Source organism: Taudactylus pleione, unplaced genomic scaffold (assembly GCF_031769625.1).
Source record: "Taudactylus pleione unplaced genomic scaffold, aTauple2 ptg000034l, whole genome shotgun sequence".
Lineage (NCBI taxonomy): Eukaryota > Metazoa > Chordata > Amphibia > Anura > Myobatrachidae > Taudactylus > Taudactylus pleione.
In genome coordinates this window covers 3,331,028-3,356,873 of record NW_028284436.1, presented here as the reverse complement: position 1 = coordinate 3,356,873, position 25,846 = coordinate 3,331,028, and the positions used below count along the sequence as shown (strand labels likewise).

The window sequence follows — 25,846 nt, the reverse complement described above, 5'->3', positions numbered from 1 at the left end:
ACTTGTGCGTGCGTTCCCTTCAAGCCATTTCGGGGATGTACGCTCGCTATTTCGCACGCTCGTTAGTTAGAGTAGGGGTCGTCTGAGTTTGGGGAGGATTTTTAGATGCGATCGAAAATACGAGCGAGCCCTTGAATTTAAATATTTTTGTACGTACGCCTAACGTACGTGCGCCCGCTTGCGAGTGGCTCTGAATGAGGGCCTAAATTTATAAAATTAAATAAATGCAGTTAAATAAATTAAATGTTAAAATGTCAATAAACATATTCACATTTCCTTACATGAATCAAAACTGAAGTAATTGTATTTCAAGACCAAAAATGTTCCCATATTATTATACATTTTTCTTCAAATTCTTATTTTTATTAGAGTCCTATTGTTACATTAGACCTACAGAGCAATGAAGTTATGGATACATTAAATTTCACTCAGTTGTCAGTATACAGAACCGCAAAAACCAATTCAATTAAGTAAGGGGTAAACAGGACTAAAACCATCGGGGAGTGACAGTTCTGCTAGATTAACTTTCTCTACTGAAGATTAATACACTGCTCAATTTCCATTACAGAGCAGACTTTTTCTTATCATTAATACTTCATCTAATAGTGAAATTTTAAGAGATTTTTATGAAAGTGCAAATTTTTGCTGGAATTTAAAACCATGAGCTCTTCTGTCAGTATGTGACTTGGATCTTTTTTGTCGTTAAACTAAAGTTGAGTAATCCTGGGGTCTATGCATTAAAATGTACCAGATAAGGCCTATATTCTATTGCTTCTTAAAATGGCAATAGACAATTACCTGTTTCCGGATTCTCTCTTTAAAATATTCCTCTGGCAGTTGAGCAATACTCGGCTGCCTGGATGATACTGGCCCGGGCGGTAAGGGTTGACTTACAATTTGGCCAGGTCAGTCTCATGCATGCACAAAGTTTTCAGTTCCACCTACTGCAGTAAAAAAAAAAAAAAAAGAAAACAGTAAAAATTAGATTAAAAGTATTTTAAAAATTAAAACATTTAAATACCATAGCTAAATTTAAAAAAAATTAAATGTTTTCATTTATTTTCTTCTTTTATCATCATCCTCATCCTGCCGCAAACCACAGGCATGGGTTACCTTTGGAAAAAGGACGTCTATCACTGGGGAAGACCCTTTAATACAGAAGTTCCCAAACTCTGTCATTACTGTCCAGGTTTTAAGGATATCCATGCTTGAGCCCAAAGGGTAAATCAAATTGACTGAGGTACTAATTAATTCACCTGTGCTAAAGTATGGAAATCCTTAAAATGTGGACCTTAATGGCGGAGTTTGGGAAACTCTGGCCCTCATTCAGAGGTGGTCGCAAGAAGCGATCGCTCTCTCCGAATGAGGGCGGCCGCTTCCTTCCTTTTTTTTAATGCGGCCTCCTGGTCGCTAGCTAAGCTGTGGGTTACTACCCACAGCTTAGCGACCGACCAGGTTGATAGTCGCGATGGTGAACACCATCGCAACTATCGGGGCTTGCGACGAGACCCTAAGGTTGGGTCTCGGCAAGCGCAAGCCCCAGGGAGCTGCCTGCTCTGATCTGATGATGTCAGTGCGGCCGCCCACAAACCAGTAGGCATTCCTTAACCACCTTGGAAACCACCCCCCCGGCCCGCCTACAAAACGAGCTGTCGATCACCATCGACAGCTGCCCCTTTTGTAGTGAGCTCCGGAGCGAGAGAGTTTCTCTCTCGCTCCGGGGCTTGCGCACGCGCAGTGCGGCTGCTGTGTGTGCGCAGGGCTAACCATCGACCCGGTAGCGAGTGCATCGGCGCTTGCGACCGGGTCTGAATGAGACCCTCTGTCTTAATGTATCCGTATGTTCTGGAGATATGGCTTTACGCTCCTAATTATATAAACTCCTTTGTCTCTTTATAGAATACTGGTACTTTGTATTTATTGTACTGTACGCTGGGTCCCACTTAAACCCAGGCCACTGGTAGGGGGAGGGGGGAAGCACGCCTCAGTCTTCCATTGTGTATGGCAGACAGAACAGAACATCCTGGATTATTATATAGGTGTCACTCCAGGGCCGTAGCAAGACAATATTCTACCTGGTGCTGGCCCCATGCCCGTGAACATATGAAGTCACGATGTAATGATGAGGGGGTGCGGGCCACCAGAACCAGGAAGGAGCAATGCACCAGGAGCATCATAAAGATGCTCCAGGTGGCTCTCTAGGCTACAAGGTGCCATTACAGCCACCCTACAATACAAACCTGGTGCCACAGGGGAGCAAAAGTGCTGTCTCCTAAGCCCTGTGCTCTGGCAGTGACTGCAACACTTACCAACCACTAGCTGAGGACCTGTGTCACTCATTCAACTCACTGAACAGACAACCCCCTAGTCTGGCAATCGAATGGAGTAGCCAGATTGCGTTTGTTTTGACAATGTTACAGAAGATTCTGTTGGTTCTCAAGGGGCAAAAAGGTTAAATTCTTATTTTCAACTACAAAGTAAAAATAAAAACAATTGTACTGTATAGGACTTGGATTTGACTGCAAGACAACAGTTTTCTGGTCACAAGGGAGTCTCACCAGAAGCCTGATGGTTAACAGAGTTCCAAATCACAAGACAAGCCAAACTACAAAAGGTTACGAACAGGCAGCAGTAAAACACACAGTAGTCAAGAAAAGGCTGGACACAGTGTAGGCTGATATGAGGCAAATACCTTTTTCGCTACCTCCTGCAGAAGGCGGCATCTAGGTGCTGGAGCGTGGCGCCACGATTACGACATCGTTGGCCCAGCACAAATTGCATCATCAAGCCACCCAGACCACCCACTTTCCGAGCTGACGGCAATCAAAGTTCTGCTTGAGACTTGCCTAATGTTGCCAGAGTCCAGGAGAGCCACCCAAAAATCTGGAGTTTCCTGGACAATCTGGGACAGTAGGCAAGTATGAACTAGTGAGAATGATCAAACTTTCTAAAGAGAACAGGTGGAGAAGTTACCTATATAGAGCAATCCAGTTTGAGCTATCATTTTATAGAATGTACTAGACAAATGACAAACCTTCCCAGAAGCCAGGTGGAGCAACTGAGATCAGGGTCCAGTAACCATCGAGGAAATACAGTATTTGTCTAACTTTGCAAAGTGTTGCGTTGGAAAGATAGAAGGGAAACAGAAGGGGGTATATAGGAAGACCATTACTCTAATTGCCCTTACAAGGAAAACATGAAGTCCACAGAAGAATCACAGCTACTGTAAGACACTGGGCTGTATGTTCACTGCCCATAAACCAACAGCAACAGACATACAACAAAAGGGCTCCATAATGCTGCTATTCAACAGACTGCATATCTATTGTAATACTAGCCATCTATCATTAAGGGAAATTCTAGTCATTCATGTGTCATATACCGGGGATGTAGTTAGGAAGACGGTGGTCGAAATGCCGACCGCCGGTTTCCCGACTGTGGTTTCCCGGCATGGGACTAATGATAGGCATCTACATACCGACGCCTATCCTCAGCCCCATGCCAAATCCCGACACCCAGCTTACCGATTGTAGGTAAGCCAGGCGTCGGGGGTGCTTAGCCGCGGGGGGGGGAGGGTTAGGATTAGGGACTCCCGGGGGGGGACTTAGGGTTAGGCACCCCCCCCGGAGGGTTAGGTCTAGGCTAGGGGTAGGGGCGGCTAGGGTCAGGCACCACCGTGGGGAGGGTAGGTTTAGGCGCCCCCAGGAAGGTTAGGGTGCGGGGAGGGGGGTTAGGTTTAGGAATCCCTGGGGGGAGGCTAGGGTTAGGCACCCCTAAGGGAGGGTTGGGGGGAGAGAGGGGAGGGTTAGGGGTGTTACTTACTGCAGTCGGGATCTTCAGCTGCCGGCCTTCCGGCATCAGTATTTCATTCGCCGGGCTTAGGTCCGACGGTGATTAATACCGATTCCCATATACAGTATTCCTGTTTATTTTTATTATATTTACCTTGTGAATATACGACTGACAAATGATGGGCTCCACAGGATCATTTATCCTCCATATACTGGTGAACATGAAGCTGGGTAAATTAGACTTATACATACTTGCCAACTCTCCCTGATTGTCAGGGAGACTCCCTGACATAGCAGCAATCTCCCTGTCTCCCTGAAGAGTCTAGCAATCTCCCTGATTGCACCTTACCCCCATTATGTAGCTGTTATATAAAAAAACAGAGATTTATGCATTCAAATGGGATCATTAGTATCATTTCCCTGCATTGGTTATGAGGCACAATTATCCCTATATCTACATGCATTTTCTGAAAAGTATCAGTGTGTTTTCATCAACAAGTAGATATTAACTGCTTTGGGGCTCATTTACATATAGATGTAAATCAATTTTATGGCACGCCTCTAAGATGTAGCAGTGTTGCTATCACAATCTCCTTGAAATGCTTTTTCAAAAGTAGGCAAGCATGGACTTAGAACAGACCAACTGTATACAGTGGTCGGAATTCAATTGTTTACGCGGTCCGGATCTCCCGTCTAAAGTGACTGGAGATCGCGGGCCGCTATTCAATTGCTGCCATTTTTCACGCTAATCGCGCCCAAAGTGGTCGGGTTTAGCCGCGTAACGCAGCTACCCCGACCAAAGTGCTGGGCGCGACCGCGAAAAGTGATGTTTGGGCGCCGAAACAGGTCACTTTTCGCACATTTCAGCTCTCGCCCCCCTGGGGCTGCGAGCTGAAATGGAGCGCTGATAACTGATCGCGCCCGACAGGAGAAACAATTGAATAGCTCCGTCGGGTGCGATGGGGGCAGGAAATATTTGAATTCCGCCCAGTATGTTTATATCTTACAGACAATCCACAAACTCTGTAAATCCCAGGTTTGACCGTCAGCCCATAATGCTCACTGTGTGTTATTCATTTATGTCTATTATTTTATAGATGAAGGAATTTGAACTGGATTTGTCACTGGGCTGACAACAGACAGCCCCATTATACACCATATGTTGTTTCACCGATACTCCTGAGCAGTATAACTCCTACTAGTGGGAGACAACTGGCAGCAATATAAAGCGGTTCTGTGATCCATTTTTTCCAGTGTCTTCAAGTTGACATTGTGCAGCTCAGTGTGGGAATGTGTAGAGCTGTGCGCCAGACAGATCACAGGCTGCTGGGAAACAAAGTCTAGCCTTGATGGATTGTGCCTTATCCCCAACTCATAGGGGGAATATATGATTTCAACCTCTTTACGTTTAGTCATGAACATGGAGATTACAGTACTATGATGAAAAATGTGTTTCAAGGAGATATTCAATTAATTGAACTGTTAAATGAAAGGTAAATATCACTTTAACTGATGTAAAGTCGCAGGCAAGGCAGCTGTCAAGCGATGCTTTGCCACTGCGCGTGCGCGTAAATCTCTAACAACTCCTACGGACCATGTGTTACACGGTGTGTACACACAGAGGCACTGTTTCTTGGCTGTGACAGGGATGTGCTGGGAATTGTAGTCCGTGGTCTGTCTGTGCAATGATATGTGCATCATACTTGCCTACCCTACCGATTTGGTCGGGAGCCTCCCGAAAATCGGGTGCCGCTCCCGGGAAGGCAGGCAAGTCTCCCGACCTCCGACGACGTGTCTGCAACCCACGAACTTGTAAGTATAAAGCCCGGCAGCGGGGGAGCTGGTGACGCGATTCGCGCTGAATTGCGTCATCGTGGCTCCGCCCCCTGCTCCACAATGCCATTAATATCGGCATTGTGAAGAGGGGCGGAGCCATGATGACGCGATCGTGCTGTCACGCCCCCATGCTCCGCCCCCAATGACGAGTCGCTGCCGGGTCCGGCCCCCTTTGACGCGCCACGCCCCCTGCTCTGAAAGCCCGACAGCTCCCTCCCGGAAGGAGGGAGCTAAATGTCGGCAAGTCTGATGTGCATACACTTTAGCATGGTGCTCATTGTGGGCTAATACAGATTTATTATGCATTTTACTTTGCTAATGTGCCTCATCAACCACCCAAGCAATTGTAAGTAGGGGTGAGCGGGTTCGGATTTCTGAAATCCGAACCCCCCCGAGCCCCCCCGATCCGAGTCCGATCCGAGTCAGGCTCGACTTTTCCCGCCTGACTCGGATCTGAAATCGAGGCAAAACGTCATCTTCCCGCCTTCCGAGTCTCGCGGGTTTTGGATCCTATATAAGGTACACACGTCGGCGCCATTTTCTCACTCGGCTGTGGACAGTGAAGAGGGAGGGTGGGAGTTAGGGCTGTGTAGTGTAGTGTAGTGTAGTGCTGCTGTTGTCCACTACTTCAAAGTCCATAGGGGCTGGCTGTGTTGTGCTGTGCTGCTGTTGTTAATAGGGGCTGTGTCCACTACTTCAAAGTCCATAGGGGCTGGCTGGACTGTGTTGTGCAGTCAGTTCTCCATAGGGGCTGTGTCCACTCCAAAGTCCTGTGCAGTGTCCCAGTCCTAAAGGAGTGCTGTAGTGTTGTCCAGGGGGTGCTCTGTCCATCAGGGGTGCTCCCCCCAAGTGCTAAAAAAATAATATATTTTCTGTGTTTGTGAATTGTGTGCGCAGTAGCCGCACGTGCATCAACAAAGTAGTGCCAAGCGTGCGCCTGTGTCATAAGTAAAGGGCCGGCTGGCTTGACCGTTAAGGGTGCTGTAACCCCCGAAAGTACACTCCAGTCCAAACCAAAAAAAAATTATTTTCTGTGTTTGTGAATTGTGTGCGCAGTAGCCGCACGTGCATCAACAAAGTAGTGCCAAGCGTGCGCCTGTGTCATAAGTAAAGGGCCGGCTGGCTTGACCGTTAAGGGTGCTGTAACCCCCGAAAGTACACTCCAGTCCAAACCAAAAAAAAAATTATTTTCTGTGTTTGTGAATTGTGTGCGCAGTAGCCGCACGTGCATCAACAAAGTAGTGCCAAGCGTGCGCCTGTGTCATAAGTAAAGGGCCGGCTGGCTTGACCGTTAAGGGTGCTGTAACCCCCGAAAGTACACTCCAGTCCAAACCAAAAAAAAAATTATTTTCTGTGTTTGTGAATTGTGTGCGCAGTAGCCGCACGTGCATCAACAAAGTAGTGCCAAGCGTGCGCCTGTGTCATAAGTAAAGGGCCGGCTGGCTTGACCGTTAAAGGGTGCTGTAACCCCCGAAAGTACACTCCAGTCCTAACCAAAAAAAAATTATTTTCTGTGTTTGTGAATTGTGTGCGCAGTAGCCGCACGTGCATCAACAAAGTAGTGCCAAGAGTGCGCCTGTGTCATAAGTAAAGGGCCGGCTGGCTTGACCGTTAAGGGTGCTGTAACCCCCGAAAGTACACTCCAGTCCAAACCAAAAAAAAAATTATTTTCTGTGTTTGTGAATTGTGTGCGCAGTAGCCGCACGTGCATCAACAAAGTAGTGCCAAGCGTGCGCCTGTGTCATAAGTAAAGGGCCGGCTGGCTTGACCGTTAAGGGTGCTGTAACCCCCGAAAGTACACTCCAGTCCAAACCAAAAAAAAAATTATTTTCTGTGTTTGTGAATTGTGTGCGCAGTAGCCGCACGTGCATCAACAAAGTAGTGCCAAGCGTGCGCCTGTGTCATAAGTAAAGGGCCGGCTGGCTTGACCGTTAAGGGTGCTGTAACCCCCGAAAGTACACTCCAGTCCAAACCAAAAAAAAAATTATTTTCTGTGTTTGTGAATTGTGTGCGCAGTAGCCGCACGTGCATCAACAAAGTAGTGCCAAGCGTGCGCCTGTGTCATAAGTAAAGGGCCGGCTGGCTTGACCGTTAAGGGTGCTGTAACCCCCGAAAGTACACTCCAGTCCAAACCAAAAAAAATATTATTTTCTGTGTTTGTGAATTGTGTGCGCAGTAGTCGCACGTGCATCAACAAAGTAGTGCCAAGCGTGCGCCTGTGTCATAAGTAAAGGGCCGGCTGGCTTGACCGTTAAAGGGTGCTGTAACCCCCAAAGTACACTCCAGTCCAAACCAAAAAAAAAATTATTTTCTGTGTTTGTGAATTGTGTGCGCAGTAGCCGCACGTGCATCAACAAAGTAGTGCCAAGCGTGCGCCTGTGTCATAAGTAAAGGGCCGGCTGGCTTGACCGTTAAGGGTGCTGTAACCCCCGAAAGTACACTCCAGTCCAAACCAAAAAAAAAATTATTTTCTGTGTTTGTGAATTGTGTGCGCAGTAGCCGCACGTGCATCAACAAAGTAGTGCCAAGCGTGCGCCTGTGTCATAAGTAAAGGGCCGGCTGGCTTGACCGTTAAAGGGTGCTGTAACCCCCGAAAGTACACTCCAGTCCTAACCAAAAAAAAATTATTTTCTGTGTTTGTGAATTGTGTGCGCAGTAGCCGCACGTGCATCAACAAAGTAGTGCCAAGAGTGCGCCTGTGTCATAAGTAAAGGGCCGGCTGGCTTGACCGTTAAGGGTGCTGTAACCCCCGAAAGTACACTCCAGTCCAAACCAAAAAAAAAATTATTTTCTGTGTTTGTGAATTGTGTGCGCAGTAGCCGCACGTGCATCAACAAAGTAGTGCCAAGCGTGCGCCTGTGTCATAAGTAAAGGGCTGGCTGGCTTGACCGTTAAGGGTGCTGTAACCCCCGAAAGTACACTCCAGTCCAAACCAAAAAAAAAATTATTTTCTGTGTTTGTGAATTGTGTGCGCAGTAGCCGCACGTGCATCAACAAAGTAGTGCCAAGCGTGCGCCTGTGTCATAAGTAAAGGGCCGGCTGGCTTGACCGTTAAGGGTGCTGTAACCCCCGAAAGTACACTCCAGTCCAAACCAAAAAAAAAATTATTTTCTGTGTTTGTGAATTGTGTGCGCAGTAGCCGCACGTGCATCAACAAAGTAGTGCCAAGCGTGCGCCTGTGTCATAAGTAAAGGGCCGGCTGGCTTGACCGTTAAAGGGTGCTGTAACCCCCAAAGTACACTCCAGTCCAAACCAAAAAAAAATTATTTTCTGTGTTTGTGAATTGTGTGCGCAGTAGCCGCACGTGCATCAACAAAGTAGTGCCAAGAGTGCGCCTGTGTCATAAGTAAAGGGCCGGCTGGCTTGACCGTTAAAGGGTGCTGTAACCCCCGAAAGTACACTCCAGTCCAAAGCCAAACCAAAAAAAAATTATTTTCTGTGTTTGTGAATTGTGTGCGCAGTAGCCGCACGTGCATCAACAAAGTAGTGCCAAGAGTGCGCCTGTGTCATAAGTAAAGGGCCGGCTGGCTTGACCGTTAAAGGGTGCTGTAACCCACAAAGTACACTCCAGTCCGAACCAAAAAAAAATTTATTTTCTGTGTTTAGCCGCACGTATATATCAAATCGATATAACATAAATGGAGGACCAAACTTTCTCCGATAAAAATAAAATAGAGAAAGATCAAGAACCACTTCCTCCTAGTGCTGAAGCTGCTGCCACTAGTCATGACATAGACGATAACATGCCATCAACGTCGTCTGCCAAGGCCGATGCCCAATGTCATAGTAGAGGGCACATACAATCCCAAATGGCAAAGTTCAGGAAAATGACCTTGAAAAAGACATTTAAATCAGCTGAAGAGAAACGTAAACTTGCCAATATGCCATTTACGACACGGAGTGGCAAGGAACGGCTAAGGTCGATCCCTAGTATGTTCATGACTAGTGGTTCAGCTTCACATGACGATGGAAGCCCTCCTCCCACTAAAAAAATCAAAAGAGTTAAGCTGGCAAAAGCACAGCGAAGAACTGTGCTTTCTAAGAAGATATCACAAATCCCCAAAGAGAGTCCAAGTGTGGTGGTGGTTGCGATGCCTGACCTTCCCAGCACTGGACGGGAAGAGGTGGCTCTTTCCACCATTTGCACGCCCCCTGCAAGTGCTGAAAGGAGCACCCACAGTCCACTTGCTGATATGCAAATTGAAGATGTCACTGTTGAAGTACAACAGGATGAGGATACTGGTGTAGCTGGCGCTGAGGAGGAAGTTGGCGAGGAGGATTCTGATGGTGATGTGGTTTGTTTAAATCAGGCTCCGGGGGAGACAGTTGTTGTCCGTGGGATGAAAAAGCCCATCACGGTCATGCCTGGGCAGAAGACCAAACATTCCACCTCTTTGGTCTGGCAATATTTCTATCCAAATCCGGACAACAACTGTCTTGCCATATGTACCATATGTAAAGGTGAAATAAGTAGGGGTAGGGACGTCAACCACCTAGGAACATCCTCCCTTATACGGCACCTGCAGCGCGTTCATAAAAAGTTACTGTCAAGTTCAGAAACTTTGGCTCAGACCGTAAGCAGTCCAGGGACACCTAAATCCCGTTGTCCTGTTGTATCCAAGCGCCTGCAAACCACACCGTCAACTCCCTCCTCGTCAATTTCCTCCTTAGTCAGGATCGGAAGTAGTCCTGCAGGCCATATCACTGGCATGACTGACTCTCCTATCCGGGATTCCTCCGGAGGATCCTGCATTGCTACGCCTACTGCTGCCGCTGCTGCTGTTGCTGCTGCTGCTGGGAGTCGTTCATCATCCCAGAGAGGAAGTAGGAACACCACTACTTTTACTAAACAATTGACCCTCCAACAGTCCTTAGCGAGGAGGATGAAGTACGACAGCAGTCATCCTGAAGCAAAACGTATAACTGAGGCCTTGACTGCTATGTTGGTGTTAGACGTGCGTCCGGTATCCGCCATTAGTGCAGTGGGATTTAGACAATTGATGGAGGTAGTGTGTCCCCGGTTCCAAATCCCGTCTAGATTCCACTTCACTAGGCAGGCGATACCGAGACTGTACAGAAACGTCAGAAAAAGTGTCCTCAGTGTCCTGAAAAATGCCGTTGTACACAATGTCCACTTAACCACGGACATGTGGACAAGTGGAACAGGGCAGACTAAGGACTATATGACTGTGACAGCCCACTGGGTAGATGTATCACCTTACGCAGCAACAGCAGCAGCGTCACCAGTAGCAGCATCTCAGAAACGCCAGCTCGTTACAAGGCAGGCTACGCTGTGTATCACCGGTTTCAGTAAGAGGCACACCGCCGACAACCTCTTAGAGAAACTGAGGGAAATCATCGCCCAGTGGCTTACCCCACTTAGACTCTCCTGGGGATTTGTGATATCTGACAACGCCACCAATATTGTGCGGGCATTACATCTGGGCAAATTCCAGCACGTCCCATGTTTTGCTCACACAATAAACTTGGTGGTGCAGAATTTTCTGAAAAGCGACAGGGGCGTGCAGGAGACGCTTTGGGTGGCCCGAAAAATTTCTGGCCACTTTCGCCATTCAGCGACTGCGTGCCGAAGACTGGAGCGCCAGCAAACACTCTTGAACCTGCCCCGCCATCACCTGAAGCAAGAGGTTGTGACGCGGTGGAACTCAACCCTCTATATGCTTCAGAGGATGGAGGAGCAGCAAAAGGCCATACAAGCCTATACATCCACCTATGACATAGGCAAAGGAGGGGGTATGCACCTGACTCAAGCGCAGTGGAGAATGATTTCCGTGTTGTGCAAGGTTCTTCAGCCCTTCGAACTTGCCACACGTGAAGTCAGTTCAGACACTGCCAGCTTGAGTCAGGTCATTCCCCTCATCAGGCTTTTGCAGAAGCAGCTGGAGAAAGTGAAGGAGGAGCTAAGACGGAGCGATTCCGCTCGGCATGTGGGACTTGTGGATGAAGCCCTTCATTCGCTTTGCCAGGATTCCAGGGTGGTCAATCTGTTGAAATCAGACCACTACATTTTGGCCACCGTGCTCGATCCTAGGTTTAAAGCCTATGTGGTGTCTCTCTTTCCGGCCGACACAAGCCTGCAGAGGTGCAAAGACCTGCTGGTGAACACACTGTCAGCTGAAGCGGAACGTGACACGTCAACGGCTCCTTCTTCATTTTCTCCCGCAACTGGGGCTGCCAGGAAAAAACTTAGGTATCCTAAGCAACCCGCTGGCGGTGATGCAGGGCAGGCAGGACCAAGTTTGGACATCTGGTCCGGACTGAAGGACCTGGCAACAATTTCTGACATGTCTACTGTCACTGCATATGATACTGTCACCATTGACAGAATGGTGGAGGATTACATCGGTGACAGCATCCAAGTAGGCATGTCAGACAGTCCATACCTGTACTGGCAGGAAAAAGAGGCAATTTGGAGGCCCCTGTACAAACTGGCTCTATTTTACCTGAGTTGCCCCCCCTCCAGTGTGTACTCCGAAAGAGTGTTTAGTGCAGCCGGGAACCTTGTCAGCGAAAGGCGTAGGAGGTTGCTTCCACAGAATGTGGAGAAGATGATGTTCATCAAAATGAATTATCAGCTCTTCCAGGGAGACCAGCCTCCAGAAGGTACAGAGGGACCTGTGGTGGTGGATTCAAGTGGGGACGAGTTAATACTTTGTGAGGATGAGGATGTACACACTGAAGAGGGTGAGGAATCGGTGGATGAGGAGGATGAGGATGACATCTTGCCTCCGTAGAGCCAGTTTGTGCAGGGACACATTAATTGCCAGCTTGTTTTGTGGGGGCCCAAACGAACCAATCATTTCAGCCACAGTTGTGTGGCAGACCCTGGCGCTGAAATGATTGATTTGTTAAAGTGTGCATGTCCTGTTTATACAACATAAGGGTGGGTGGGAGGGCCCAAGGACAATTCCATCTTGCACCTCTTTTTTTCTTTGCATTATGTACAGTTTGGGGCCTAGTTTTTCTAACTGCCATCCTGCCTGCCACTGCAGTGTCACTCCTAGATGGGTCACGTGTTTGTGCCGCCCACTCGTGTCGCTTAGCATAGTCATCCAGCTACCTCGGTGCAACCTTTTGGACATAAAAACACTATTGTGAGGTGTGAGGTGTTCAGAATAGACTGGAAATGAGTGGAAATTAAGGTTATTGAGGTTAATAATAGCATAGGAGCAGAAAAACCTACAAATTCTGTGATTTTAGCTGTTTTTATGCTTTTTTTCAAAAAAATACAGATCCAAAACACAAAACCCAGAACCCAAAACACGGAAGGGTGGTTTTGGCAAAACCAATCCAGATCCAAAACACGAAGAAAGATCCAGATCCAAAACCAAAACACAAAACACGAAAAGTGGCCGGTGCACACCCCTAATTGTAAGCAACACATAGGACAACAAAAAGAATATACGGACCAATTATAATGTCCAATTTAATGGCGTCATTTTAAAACAAATAGAGGATATGTAAATAATATGTGGAATTTACCGACACCACAAAATAATATATAGTATAGTATAATTTCCCCGACAAGCTGCGCAGCCTTAAATGTGTTACTTTTCATGAGTAAAAAGAAAATAAGCATCTTATGCACGCTGGCAGTACAACTGTACACCTGGTGCTAATTCATTATGGTTACACGTGTACTGCCAGCAGGCATAAAATGCCATAAGTTCAATAGCATTGTACACTTTCCGACATTTTGGCACTTGCCTCCCGGATTGCCAAAACGCTGGTCTACATTTGTGATTGTTGCCAAGAGCGCTACATACCGGGAACATTTTTTTACTGCAATATATGTAGAGATGTGCGCTGACCCCCGTGTTTTGGTTTTGGATCTGGCTTCATCTTCGTGCTCTGGGTTTTTTTTTTTTTTTTTATTGATAAAAAGTTTTTAAAAAACAGCTAAAATCATGTAATTTTTGCAAACCAAAACCCGAAATTCGGCTTTAAAATCCAAATTCCGATCTGTGGGAAGATAAGAATCGCGACTCTGATCTGTCGGGATTCGCGAAATTCTGGTGGATTCGGATTTCTGGAGAACCGAACAGCAAACCATCTAGGTAGATGCAAACTGGTTTGATGAGAACTAGACTGGCCTCACCAACAGTAGAACTGTGTGAGGTACTGTATTAATTGATGGTCAGTGCCCAACACAAGGGACTGCAGTAAAGAACAGCACATTCTTTTTTCTTTTTTTTTTTATAGCCCTAGTATTGTGCAAATTAGCACCATAGCAATAAAATAATACAATTATATGTAAATATGTACATTTTCCATTTTGTAGGTTACATGGGGCATCAGGCTTACAGACCCACTGGAAATGATGATAAAGAAAACATGCCATTACCCGAACTAACTGAAAACAACAATAGCAGAGAGTATTCACAAGAAATTATGAGCTTGCAGGTAAATGCATTTCATTTGCTTATGTACTTGACCTTTTCTGAATGTTACTTGTTTAAACAACAAACATTATTATTATTTTCTTGAAGGAGAACCTCAATACTATATTATAAATTCTATTATTAAATTAATATATATTCGTTACCACCACTTATATTATTTTTAGAGATGAGCAGTTTTGTTCTACTCAATTCGGATCTGAAAAACTGCATTTTATTGGCTATTCGGCTCTCACATGTTTTGGATAGCCAAAAAAGATAAATGTGCACATGCGTTAATATGGCGAAAAGAACCGAACCGCACATTTCTAATTATTTTTGGTTTGCATTGTACTGTTAACAGTTAAGGTGCATACACACACAACGATTTTTTAACCGATTATCGATAACGATATCATTTATTGTTCAATCGTTGAAAAAATCGTTTACTTTCTGAGTTAAAATGATGAACGATTATCGTTCATGCGCGTTCACGTGTGTAGTTCAGTCAGACTGACCAACTCAACGATTTTCAGTAAGGGAATATGCAAAAATCATTTGTAGTTCAAAAAAATCATTCATTACATTTAGTAAATGAACGATTTTAGTAAACGATTTTTATTCATTTTTCCCTTGAAAAAATTAATGAAAAATCGTTTACTAAAATCGTTCATTTACTAAATCGTTGTGTGTGTATGCACCATTAGAAAGAACCTGTCACCTGTGTGATGAGTTCTCTTTTTTTCAGTTCATGCTACTCAAAGCAGGCATCAAAATAAATGGTCACTCTCTCTGCCCGTCTAGCAGCATCAGATGGAACAGTAGCTCTCAATCCTATAACTCCCCTTCACAAATCTCGCTCCCCATGCTCTATGCCAGTATTACTGATGTTGAACAGGGGACAGTGATAATTAACATGCCGGTCGCGGTCGGACTGATTAGCATGCTGGTCTGGCTAATTAGCAGGCTAGCTGCATCTCTATTTTTTTGCACTCGATTCCCCCCTATTCTCATTTTGGTAAAAAAAATAGTCCACCTACATAAGGGGCCTGATTCAGAGGCAATACCGATGTTCACGTAGTTGAGCGATTATTTGCTACTGCGCATGCGCAAAATATCACAGAAACCCTTACTGCGCATGCGTTACACTCTAGCTATGCACTAATGCACAGTAGTGTACGGGATCGCTGGTATCAAAGATGGCGAGGCAAACCCAAGGGTATTCCTGGGTGGTGACTGGGGGTGGCCTGAAGTTTCCACAAAAAAATCTGTTGTGTGGGCGTGTTATGGGAGTGTCGCGGGAGAGTCATTGAAAGCGACTGAGTTCTCAGCCACCGAGCCGCAGCCACTGAGGCCATGTTTAGATGGAGACACTTCAGCTGCCATAGTGCAAGTTTAAGTATTGATGGGGCACACGACGGTGCGCCGATGGTGGAGCTTCTTAAATCTCCACCGCCATTACACCGTACAGCAATACTGAAATTGGCCGTTTCATTGGTGGCACGTTCAGGTGCATGCTAGTACACAGAGGGAAGGCAGAAAGTAGTATTTTCATATTGTCACCGCCATTGTATATTGTACTAAATTAAGGACCAACATTACACTATATTGCAGTTATTTTCTCTTTCCTTTAATAGGAGGCTCTAGAACACCATAGGCCAGACTTTATTTTTAATTCGCAAGAACGTGTTCACAAACTGGAGCTCTTGGCACATCAGAGAAAAATACAGAAGCAAGATTTACTTCAAAGACTTACACCAAAGTCTGCTCACCTGAGGCGGAAAATCTTCACCGTTCCCCATCCTCTGAGTGGTTAGTCTGCTATCTTTCTTCATGGGTACTTGGTGCTCTTGTGATCATTTTGGCTGTATGTCAATTAGTTTTGACTCCAAAACCAGTATTAAGTCCCCTACATGCTGTCACTCAGACAGGGCTGGAGCGGTTGCCCAGGGGTCCCCACACACAGCTACATCACCAGTGTTAGGGGCACTCTGCCATAATGTGAACTTGGGGAACGGTGTGGCATAATGTGAGCTGGGGGAACGGTGTGGCATAATGTGAACTTGGGGAATGGTGTGGCATAATGTGAACTTGGGGAATGGAGTGGCATAATGTGAACTTGGGAAACGGTGTGGCATAATGTGAACTTGGGGAACGGTGTGGCATAATGTGAACTTGGGGAATGGTGTGGCATAACGTGAACTTGGGGAACGGTGTGGCATAATGTGAACTTGGGGAACGGTGTGGCATAATGGGGAATGGTGTGGCATAATGTGAACTGGGGGAACGGGGTGGCATAATGTGAACTGGGGGAACAGTGTGGCATAATGTGAACTAGGGGTACTACAGTGTATTCAACACATTTGCAGGGTTAGGAGCATTTGCACACTATAATAACATTGCCAGTATATTAATTTGCCGATTTTATTGGTAGGGACCTCCGCACGTTTGTTGCCCTATGGCCCCCACAAGACATAATCCGGCCCTGCAGGTGGGTAGGGTACACCACAGGATGGTTACCAGTGCTTTCTTGCTCTCTATGTGCTGCAGAAACAGATGCTATGGAAGCTGATGGGCTGGTGACTGATGTCACTGCCCTGAACTCAGAGGTGTGTGACAGTCGGGAACAAGAGAAGACAGCTAATGTGTGCTAGTGAGACCTCTGCTTGTATCACCCTTACATACAGCAACTGATCTGATGAAGATTCAATGAACACACCTGAGATTATGATTTCGCATCCAGGACCGCCAGAAGAAATTCTACTTAGAAGATAAAGTTGTCCATAAGCTGCATTCCCATTATATATGCTCCTTGCACCACATATTTTGGAGTTCAGACACATGTTTTTAGAGAAAAGTACACATATACATATATATATATATATATATATATATATATATATTAGAAAACAATTGTGATCCGGCACTCACATAAACAAGACAAGGATTACTTGCTCCGGTGCCCTCCCTTACAGGGAACAGCGACCCCACAACAAAAATCCAAATGAGGCGGCACTCAGAGTCCTTGTAGTAATATAAAGTAGTGCTGTTTATTCAAACATGCATCAACGTTTCGGGGCCACCTGCCCCTTCTTCAGGAACATGGAACTGGAAACAGGTCACAATTCTTGGACTGTGGTGAATTACATGTGTGTAACAGAATCTCACCCTTTATCCAGGGGAAGAGGGAGGAGTCAAACTCCGAAGGATGAAGACATGGGTTTGGCATTAATCAATCAAGTTAGAGCTGGGGTGGAGCTTATGGTTTCTGTGGGCGGGGTGATCAGTACTGGAAGAACTGATATAATAGAACTAATAGAGAGGTTAACTGTGTTAAATTAGGGCTAGGAATCATCAAGAGAAAATTAGATGTGTTTTAAATATTATATATTTGCTGTGCTGACAACTATATTACAAAGTAGTTTCACTAGAAAATGAGGTACGCTAAGGGAAGGCAGTTAACGTTTCCTACCCAGAATGGAGGAAATTATAATAATAATTGTATTTATATAGTGGGGAGAGGGGTGGAAATTTTGGGACCCCAATCATTCAGTTAAGCATCCCAGACCAATTGCCACCCATCTGTGAAGTTTTCATCCAAATCCATACAGTGGAAGGCCCAGAACAGGCTCCGCGAGTCAAAGTTCTGCCCAGCTTATAGTTCACCAATGGGAGGTCCGAACCAGGACCTAAACCCCCTAGTATGTCTTCTGGGATCCAATGTTACCACTCTGTGAAATTTTCGTCCACACCATCCAGTGGAAGTCTAAGAACAGGCTCCCCAGGTCAAAGTTCTGCCCATCGTACACAAACGGGAGGTCTGACCGGGACCCCAACCCCCTAAACCCAGCCAAAATCCAATTGGACCACTTCATGTTGATTTCATCCCATTCGGTGCAGGGGTATCAAATGCATAACTAGACAGACAGACAAACCAACAAACAGACCAATGAATTTTATATATAAGATATTACTGATATATATATATATATATATATATTTACTTACTGTGTGTATATATATATATATATATATATATATATATACATACACGCACACACATACTTTTAGTAAGACTGATTTTACTTTGGAATATGAAAAAGAAAATACAAAATTCAACAAAAACACTTAAGGCCTCATTAAGCAATTATATAATAAACATTTTCTCCTGGATTTTCTGCTGACTGTATAATAGAAATGCAGATGTGTTCTCCCCATGCTGGGTCAGCATACTGCCCGTTTCCTCAATGGGCTTTATTTCAGGAATCTCAAACAAATAATAGAAGCATTAGGCAAAACCCATACTGTGATGAGAGCCAGAAACACATTGTACAGTACAGGTGGGATACTCAGTAATTTTATATTGCTACAGACAAACAAGTTTCCCCAATTTTCCTTCTTTGTGGGTATAATTGTCCTGGGGTTTAAAGCTGTTTTTCAAAATGAAAAAATTATTTGTCCAAGTTTTCCCACTAGCAACAAATCCTAAACCACAAAAGGTATAACTTTAGCACTTGACAAACTTTTCAAAATACCCTTTAAGTATGTCCTAGTCAGGGGAGTATTAACACAGGGTCCCATGTGCAATAGACCCCCTCTTCTCAGCAGCGGCCCCCAGCCCCGCCACATCTCACCTTGCTTCGGACTGGCAATTGGGTCTCCTCCTCCTCTGCTGCTTCATCGTCACTGTGATATTAGGGAAGGTGGCGCACCAGAGAGCAAAGGCTTTCACTGTGCGGTGCCATGCAGGGGGAGGGACCAGCTTGCAAGAGCAAGGTAAGTATACTTTGGGAGCAGGGAATGCTGTGCAGGGCCCCCCAGGACACAGGAGCCCATGCGCACCACACACCCTGCGCCCATTATAAATACGCCTAGTAATAAGTAAAAAAACTTGTCTGTCTGGTCTTTCTGCCTATCAATATAAAATCAATTAAACCCTTACAGTGTGATTGGCTGTGAGTCACTCTAACGCGCCCTGTTTCGCAATCTATAGCTTATAACTAGAGATGCTAAAATAACTTTGTCACGGCCAGGGTATTTCAGCATGGTGCTAGGTGGGTGTTACCTGTGAGGTGGTTTCTGGCGGGGGGCTTTGGCTGCGTGCGTTGTTGTGCGGGCCTGTTGTCACTCTGCGCTGGTAATACCTGGCGGCGTCTCCGTTCCGTTTGGCATGGGCGCCGCCATCTTGCCTTCTGGCCATGTGATGCGGCTGGCCAATCCTGGTGAGTCACATGTTCCCTCCGGCCAGTAACAGCACAGCATGGGGTATTTAGGAAGGGTCAGTGCCTTCCTTCTTTGCCAGTGCAACGTGTATCTCAGCCTAGCTGAGAGGGAGTTCTCTGTGCTTATCCTGTTCCTGTGAAATTCGTTGTCTGCCTGTCTGCCTGTCAGCTCCTAGCTTCCGCTGGACTACCCCGCTTCCTCCACCACCCTTGCCCATACCTGAGTGCCTGAGCCTGCTGACATCCTGCTCATTTGCCTTAGTTCACTACCTGCATACCTGGCTTTTTATTTCCTGCATCACTACCTGCATACCTGCTTGATTATTTTCAGTCTCACTACCTGCACACCTGGACAGCTCTAATTGTTTCTACTTGGACATTAACCCATTACTCCCACCACAGAACTCTTGTGCACATTTATATATTCCTGGACTTTTATTTACTGCCATATTTTATGTCTACTCAAGCACATATTAAAAAATCTAGTTTTTTATTCAAACCCGCTTCTGTGATCGCTCCTGCTACCACCCCGGGTCCACAAACAACCCAGAACATAACAAACTTGATCCAGATCACAAATCAAAATATAATCAAATTTTCCCGGCTCAGGGGCCTCAAGTTTCTTCATGGTCCAATCAGCTGGTTTGACCCCTGTGGGCGCCTTGTCCTCAATCAGCCAACTTTGAACTCACATTGGCTGTTTGAACTTTGCTGTTGATGTTTGTGTATGTGTTTCACTTTAACAGTTCTTAGTGATATTAAACTGTCTTCGAGTTACGATTGCTGCATGGGAAACAGTTAAATGAACTATACAAGTTTGACCAAGATCAAAAACATTTGTACTCGAACATGGTCGAAACTTGTTTGAATTCGGCACAAATTTTCTACTCATAACTAATCGCCTGCTGGTCTCTTTAGTGCGGAATCCTCCCTCCCTCTTTCCAAAGTTTTTGCAGAACAATCACTTTCAAAAATCATCTTTTAATGCAGAATGTTTTTTATATTTGGGATCTTATGAAACTTTGCTACTACTAATGGTTTCTAAGCAATGATTACATAATCAGAATAAGATAATATTCTTTGAGTATATAGAGGTACAATAAACTTATACTAAATAAAACAAACCACTTGCAAATAAAAATGAGGAAAAATTCACAAGTACCCCAGATTCAATTTGTCCTTTAGGGGTCTATTCAGCAACAGTGACGATGTTGCCCAGAATATTAACGGGCAACATCATCATGATATTTTATTCAGCATTATTTTGTGCAGGGACAGCAGTTGCGGTAACACGCTGTCCCTGCGATGTCACAGAAGGGATTGTTTTTGGGATTCCGAAAACAACCCCTTCTGTTTGTTCCCTGCGCATGCTCAGTCATGCGCTTGGGAACAGTCTCCATCCTGACTTCCCGGTGCGCGGAGGGGTAAGTACAGCTTTAGCCTCCCGAAATTGATCGATATGTGTTTACAGGCTTTATACTAGCCTGTATACATGTATATTTATGTGCTTTTATATTTAACATTTATATATAAATGTTAAATATAATCTTTTCATTCATTTATTGATCAAAATGATCCAACACTGAACTTCTTTGTCAGAAAAGTATGTGAACCTCTTGGATTAACAGTTCAGATATGGAGATAATTATGGACAGGAGTGTCTATTAAGAGGATAGCAATTTTGGGTGGCCCAAAACAAAATTGACCAAAGAAAAAAATTGGTAATGGCCAATAGACTGGAAAATATAAAAAAATATTTAAAAAACTTGGCCTTCACCAATCCACTGTCAGACAAATGGGAAAAAGTCAATACCATTGTTGTTCTTCCCAGCAATGGCAGTTCAACAAAAATCACATCAAGAGCAAGTCATATAGCATTACGAAAGATCACAAAGAACCCCAGGGTAACTTTTAAGGATCTGTAGGCCTCTCTAATGTCAGTGTCCATGGGTCCACCATCGGGCAAACATTGAACAAGAATAGTTTGCATGGGAGAATAGCATATGAAGCCACTATTCTCCAAAAAGAACACTGCTGCTCATTTATTGTTTGCTAAAGACCATCTGTATGAACCAGAAGTCTACTGGAAGGATGTTCTGTGGATAGATATTTTATTTTCTAAAATAAAACTTTTTGGCTTAAATGATAAGCGTCATGTTTGGAGAATACCTAATACTACATTCCAATGAAGCTCATCCCAGCTGCGAAACATGGTGGCAGTACCATGGTTTGGAGTAGTTTTGCTGCCATGGGACCAGGATGGCTTGCTTTCATTGATAAAACTATCAATTCTGGTTTGTAGGCTAAAGTATCTATCACTGAACTGTAATTAAGCAAGACAATGCTAAACACACAAGTCAATCTTCAAGAGAAATGGTTGAAAAAGGATAAATGTCGCATTCTGAACGGTGGACCTTAACCCAATAGAAATGTGTCATAATATGATCTCAGTAAAATCCACTCCTTTATACTGTAGAACACCGGATGTAGTCGGCATCCTGGCAGTCAGAGTTCCGGCACCTGAATCCCGACAGTAGTCTGACTCCTGGCACCAGAATAGCAACCGCTGAGATCAGGCACTGGGGGAATGGTTAGGGTTAGGCTGCAGGGGTAGAGGGTTATGGTTAGGCTGCAGAAGGACAGGGTTTGGGTTAGGCTGCGGGAAAGGTGGATTAGGGTTAGAGGGAGGGTTAGGGGTAAGAGTTAGGATACTTACCTAATTCTGTCGGGATCCTGTCAGATGCCGCTGTCGGTATTCTGAATGATGGCATCCTGACCGCCGGGAACCCATACCCAACCCATGAAACACATCTAGCACCTACTGTATAACTGCAAAGAAAGTAAGAAAAGAAAGAGCAACCCACAGATATTGCACCAGTAGTAGCATTGGCATCACACAGGTTACAATTCCTGGGCTCTATTAACATGCTCAGGCTCAGTGGCTTCACAATCTTACTTACGTTTTTGGCTTAGAGTGTCTGCAGCTAGTCTCCCAATAGGTCTCTGCCTTGGTTTCTGTATCTCTTCCTGTATTCTCTACTGCCAGACGTCACCTAATTATACTGTATCTCCTGCTGACTGTCAGACACGATGATAGTTAACACAATCGACTTGAAGTTACACTAGACGCGGAGAGTCATACTGAGTTGAACTCCTTACAACTTTTTGCCAACCAGCGAGCATTACATATTCATATATTCTTCCTCAGACCAATCGCGTGAACATAATGCAGACTAACCATATTCCACACGAGATTGGATGGGGCTATTTTTAAATCCTCCAATCAAGCCACTGACTCCTGCTCTCCTATCAATCCTCTTAACTGTGGGGCGCAACCCAATATCTGGTTCTTAGCGTACTGAGGGCCTGATTCAGACCCGCTCGCGAGCGCGCAGCGCTCACAAGCGGGTCGATGGTCCCCCACTGTGCATGCGCATGCCGGAGCCGGCTCCGGTGTGCGCATGCACGAGACCTGGCCAGCGACGGCCGCTCTGTCGCTACGGGTCTCGCACCAAAACTGGGCCGCTGTGGATTTTGATTGACAGATCGCCCCGTTTTGGAGGGGGGTGGCTGTCCAAACAGAGGCGTTCGGGAATGCCTGCCATTTGGGGGCAGCCTCAGTAGTGAGCTTCCGGCTCTATTAGAACCGGAAGCTCACTGTGGCTTGCGATGGATGAGACCCTACCACAAGGGTCTCATTGCAAGCCCGATGGTCGCGATAGTCGGGACCATCGCGACCATCACCTGGCCACTCGCAAAAGCTGTGGGCGGTCACCCACAGCTTAGCGAGCGGCCAGGAGGCCGACACACAAAAAAAAATGCCGCGCTGATTCATAGTGAGCGCTCTGAAAGAGCGTCTGGCTCTGAATCAGGGGCTGAGTCTTACATCAAAGCTTTAGAAGTTACTATTTATTGAAAAGGAGCATTACAATGCAAACTTACTCTAAAAATACCGCAGGCAACCTGTCATTGATTCTGTTTCCTGCTGTTCACATGAATGTCAGCATAAATCACAGTGCTCTACTTTTCACATAAAAGTCACTATAAATCACTCTGATCTACAGTTCACATGGATGTCTGTGTTAGCTGTGGTTGTGGTCACAAATTACTCAGTCACTTGTGTGAACGGTGCAGGCTTAAAGGTACTGGGAACAATGATCCCAGTCTCTGTAGTATCTTTAAAGCTTTTTGCCTGTGTGGCATATTGTTTAGAACTACAGTAGGATTTGCATTGTGAGCAAATCCTAGCAAGGTGCTCATCCAAGGCCACCAAGAGCTTGGATGTGTCCCACTACTGTAGGTGCGCCAAGTAGGTATGCACCGATGTGAAAGGGGATAGGGGCGCTATCTTTGGGGGATTTGCTATAAATTGCCGACACGCCCAGGCCATGATTGGCTAAGAGTCTTATGGTGGATACACACTATGCATATATATCTGCAGATCATGCTGGTTCGTACACATTGAACAACCATTATCTGCGTCTGCCCACAGGTCCCGGCAGCCAGGGGGTGTGTTGGGGGTGTGTCCTGGTGGGCGGGGGCGTGTCCCGCCCCCTCCTCGGAGGCTGCCGCTGTGTGACTGCAGCACAACCAATGCGATATGTCGGTGAACGCCGACATTCACCGACATATCATGGGTATACACTGCCCGACGGGCAGCAGTATCTGTCAGTGTGTACCCAGCTGTAGACAATCAGCAGACATCATAGAAACAACCGGCTGATTGCCTAAGAGCTGTCTGACTCTTAGCCAATCAGGGCTATAGTGCAGGAACCCACGTGGGGGAACTGTCCTTCTCCAGGGAAGCACTGTAAAGTACAGTATGTACTTCCAGTGCTTCTGTGTCCGTGAGATCATAAATTCTGTCTTTTATTTTAAGAAGACCTGTGACTTCTACCTGGAGAAGGGGACCGACCCCCTCTAGGAGGAAGGTAGTGTGAGTGTGAGTGCACGTGAATGTGTAATAAAGGGATATGTGTATGAGTTGTCTTTTTTTTTATATACAGTATATTTTCTTCACAGTGGGAGTACAGGAACCACCAGGCCCTTACTAACAGGGCATGGTGGCACTTGTGGTTCCCTGGCTTTCTGGGACCTGCAGTCCCACTGTAAAGAACAATATTAATTACTATTTATCACCCATTAACCCTGCACCCACCGCTAGCAGGGGTGCAGGGTATAGACCCGGGCTTTACCCCAGCCCTGGAGTATTCTAGGAAGGGGGGACCCTTTTTGGGGGCAGTCCCACTTTCTAAGGAATCCCAGGGCTAGGAGGACCAGTTTTGGGCTTAATATTGCTTTGGCAGGGGGAGCCAGTGATGTGTGTCCCTCTCCCAGGGGCGTAGAGAGTGCCGCTGGCCCCGGTAAAGCGGGGGACATGGCCTAACTCATGGGAGACGTGACCATGCCCCCTGCGCGCCAGGGAGAGTGCGCTGTGAGCCCCTCAGCCCGGCGCAAAGCCGGGGGGGGCACGATCAGTATGATCGCTCCCCCCCCTCAGGCATAGGAGATTGCTCGCGGCTGTTAAGCAGTAGTCACAGCAACCTCCCACTGCACCCCAGCACATGCTGTGTGCTGGGCTGCTGCGAGGGAGGGGTGGCGGCACCAGACCCGGGCCCCCGCCAGGCCCCTCCGGAAGCCCGGGCCCGGGTAAATTGTACCCGCACCCCCTCCTCTTGGCGCCCTGCCCTATCCTACGGCCCGGCGCTGGTTACTGGATATATTGGGGAACCCCAAGCTGTTTTTTTCCCAAAAATGTCAGTACCAGAATGTGCTCAAAAGTCACGGGGCTGGTTATGATTTTCGATGGGAACGACTTTTTTTTTCTAATTTTTAACCCTTTATTTAACCTATAACACACAGAAGCAGCAGTCAGTTGAGAAGGGGCCAATACGACTGAACTCCCACACGATCATATAACATAATCAGTATCACCTTCAAATCAAAACAAACAGGCAAACATGATTCTTAGTAAATTATTATTATAATTATTCCATTTTATTTATAGGGCGCCACAAGAGGTCCGCAGCGCTGTACATACAGTAAAGGGTACACATAACATTACATTGCAATACAGTAACCAACTTATAAACAGAGCACAAGTAACAATTAGCAACACAATTCTCCATACACAGAAGTGCTAGAGAAGAAGGCTGTGAGACAGTGGGGAGGAGGACCCTGCTCCTAGGAGCTTACAATCTAGGGGAGAGGGGAGACGGACAGATGACATGAGGCATGAGTGTGTAGAGGGGGACCTGAGTGCAGGAAGTAGGCGAGGTAGAGATGGCTGAGGCAGGAGGGACAGAGACTTGGTGACGGTTATGTGGTGGAAGGGTATGCTTTGGTGAACAGGTGGGTTTTCAGTGCATGTTTGAAGCTCTGCAGGGTTGGAGAGAGCCTAATCGAGTGAGGAAACTCATTCCAGTGAACGGGGGCTGCACGAGAAAAATCTTGGATACGAGCATGAGATGAAGTAACCAGGGTGGAGGAGAGGTAAAAGTCATTGGCAGACCGGAGTGAGCGGTAGGGAGTATGTAAGGAGATAAGGTTGGAGATGTAGGCAGCAGTAGAGTTAGAAAGGGCCTTGTATGTGAAGGTG

At 46.0% G+C, this 25,846-nt stretch overlaps 1 protein-coding gene across 1 annotated transcript in view; it reads left to right on the top strand.

Moving 5' to 3' along the window:
• The window catches only part of CUNH10orf90 (chromosome unknown C10orf90 homolog), a 209,549-nt gene that overhangs the window by 128,981 nt on the left and 54,722 nt on the right, over positions 1-25,846 (top strand). The window contains exons 5-6 of the mRNA XM_088452171.1: positions 13,930-14,051; positions 15,664-15,838. Coding sequence (XP_088308297.1) covers positions 13,930-14,051; positions 15,664-15,838 — 297 coding nt within the window. The remainder of the gene's footprint in view (positions 1-13,929; positions 14,052-15,663; positions 15,839-25,846) is intronic.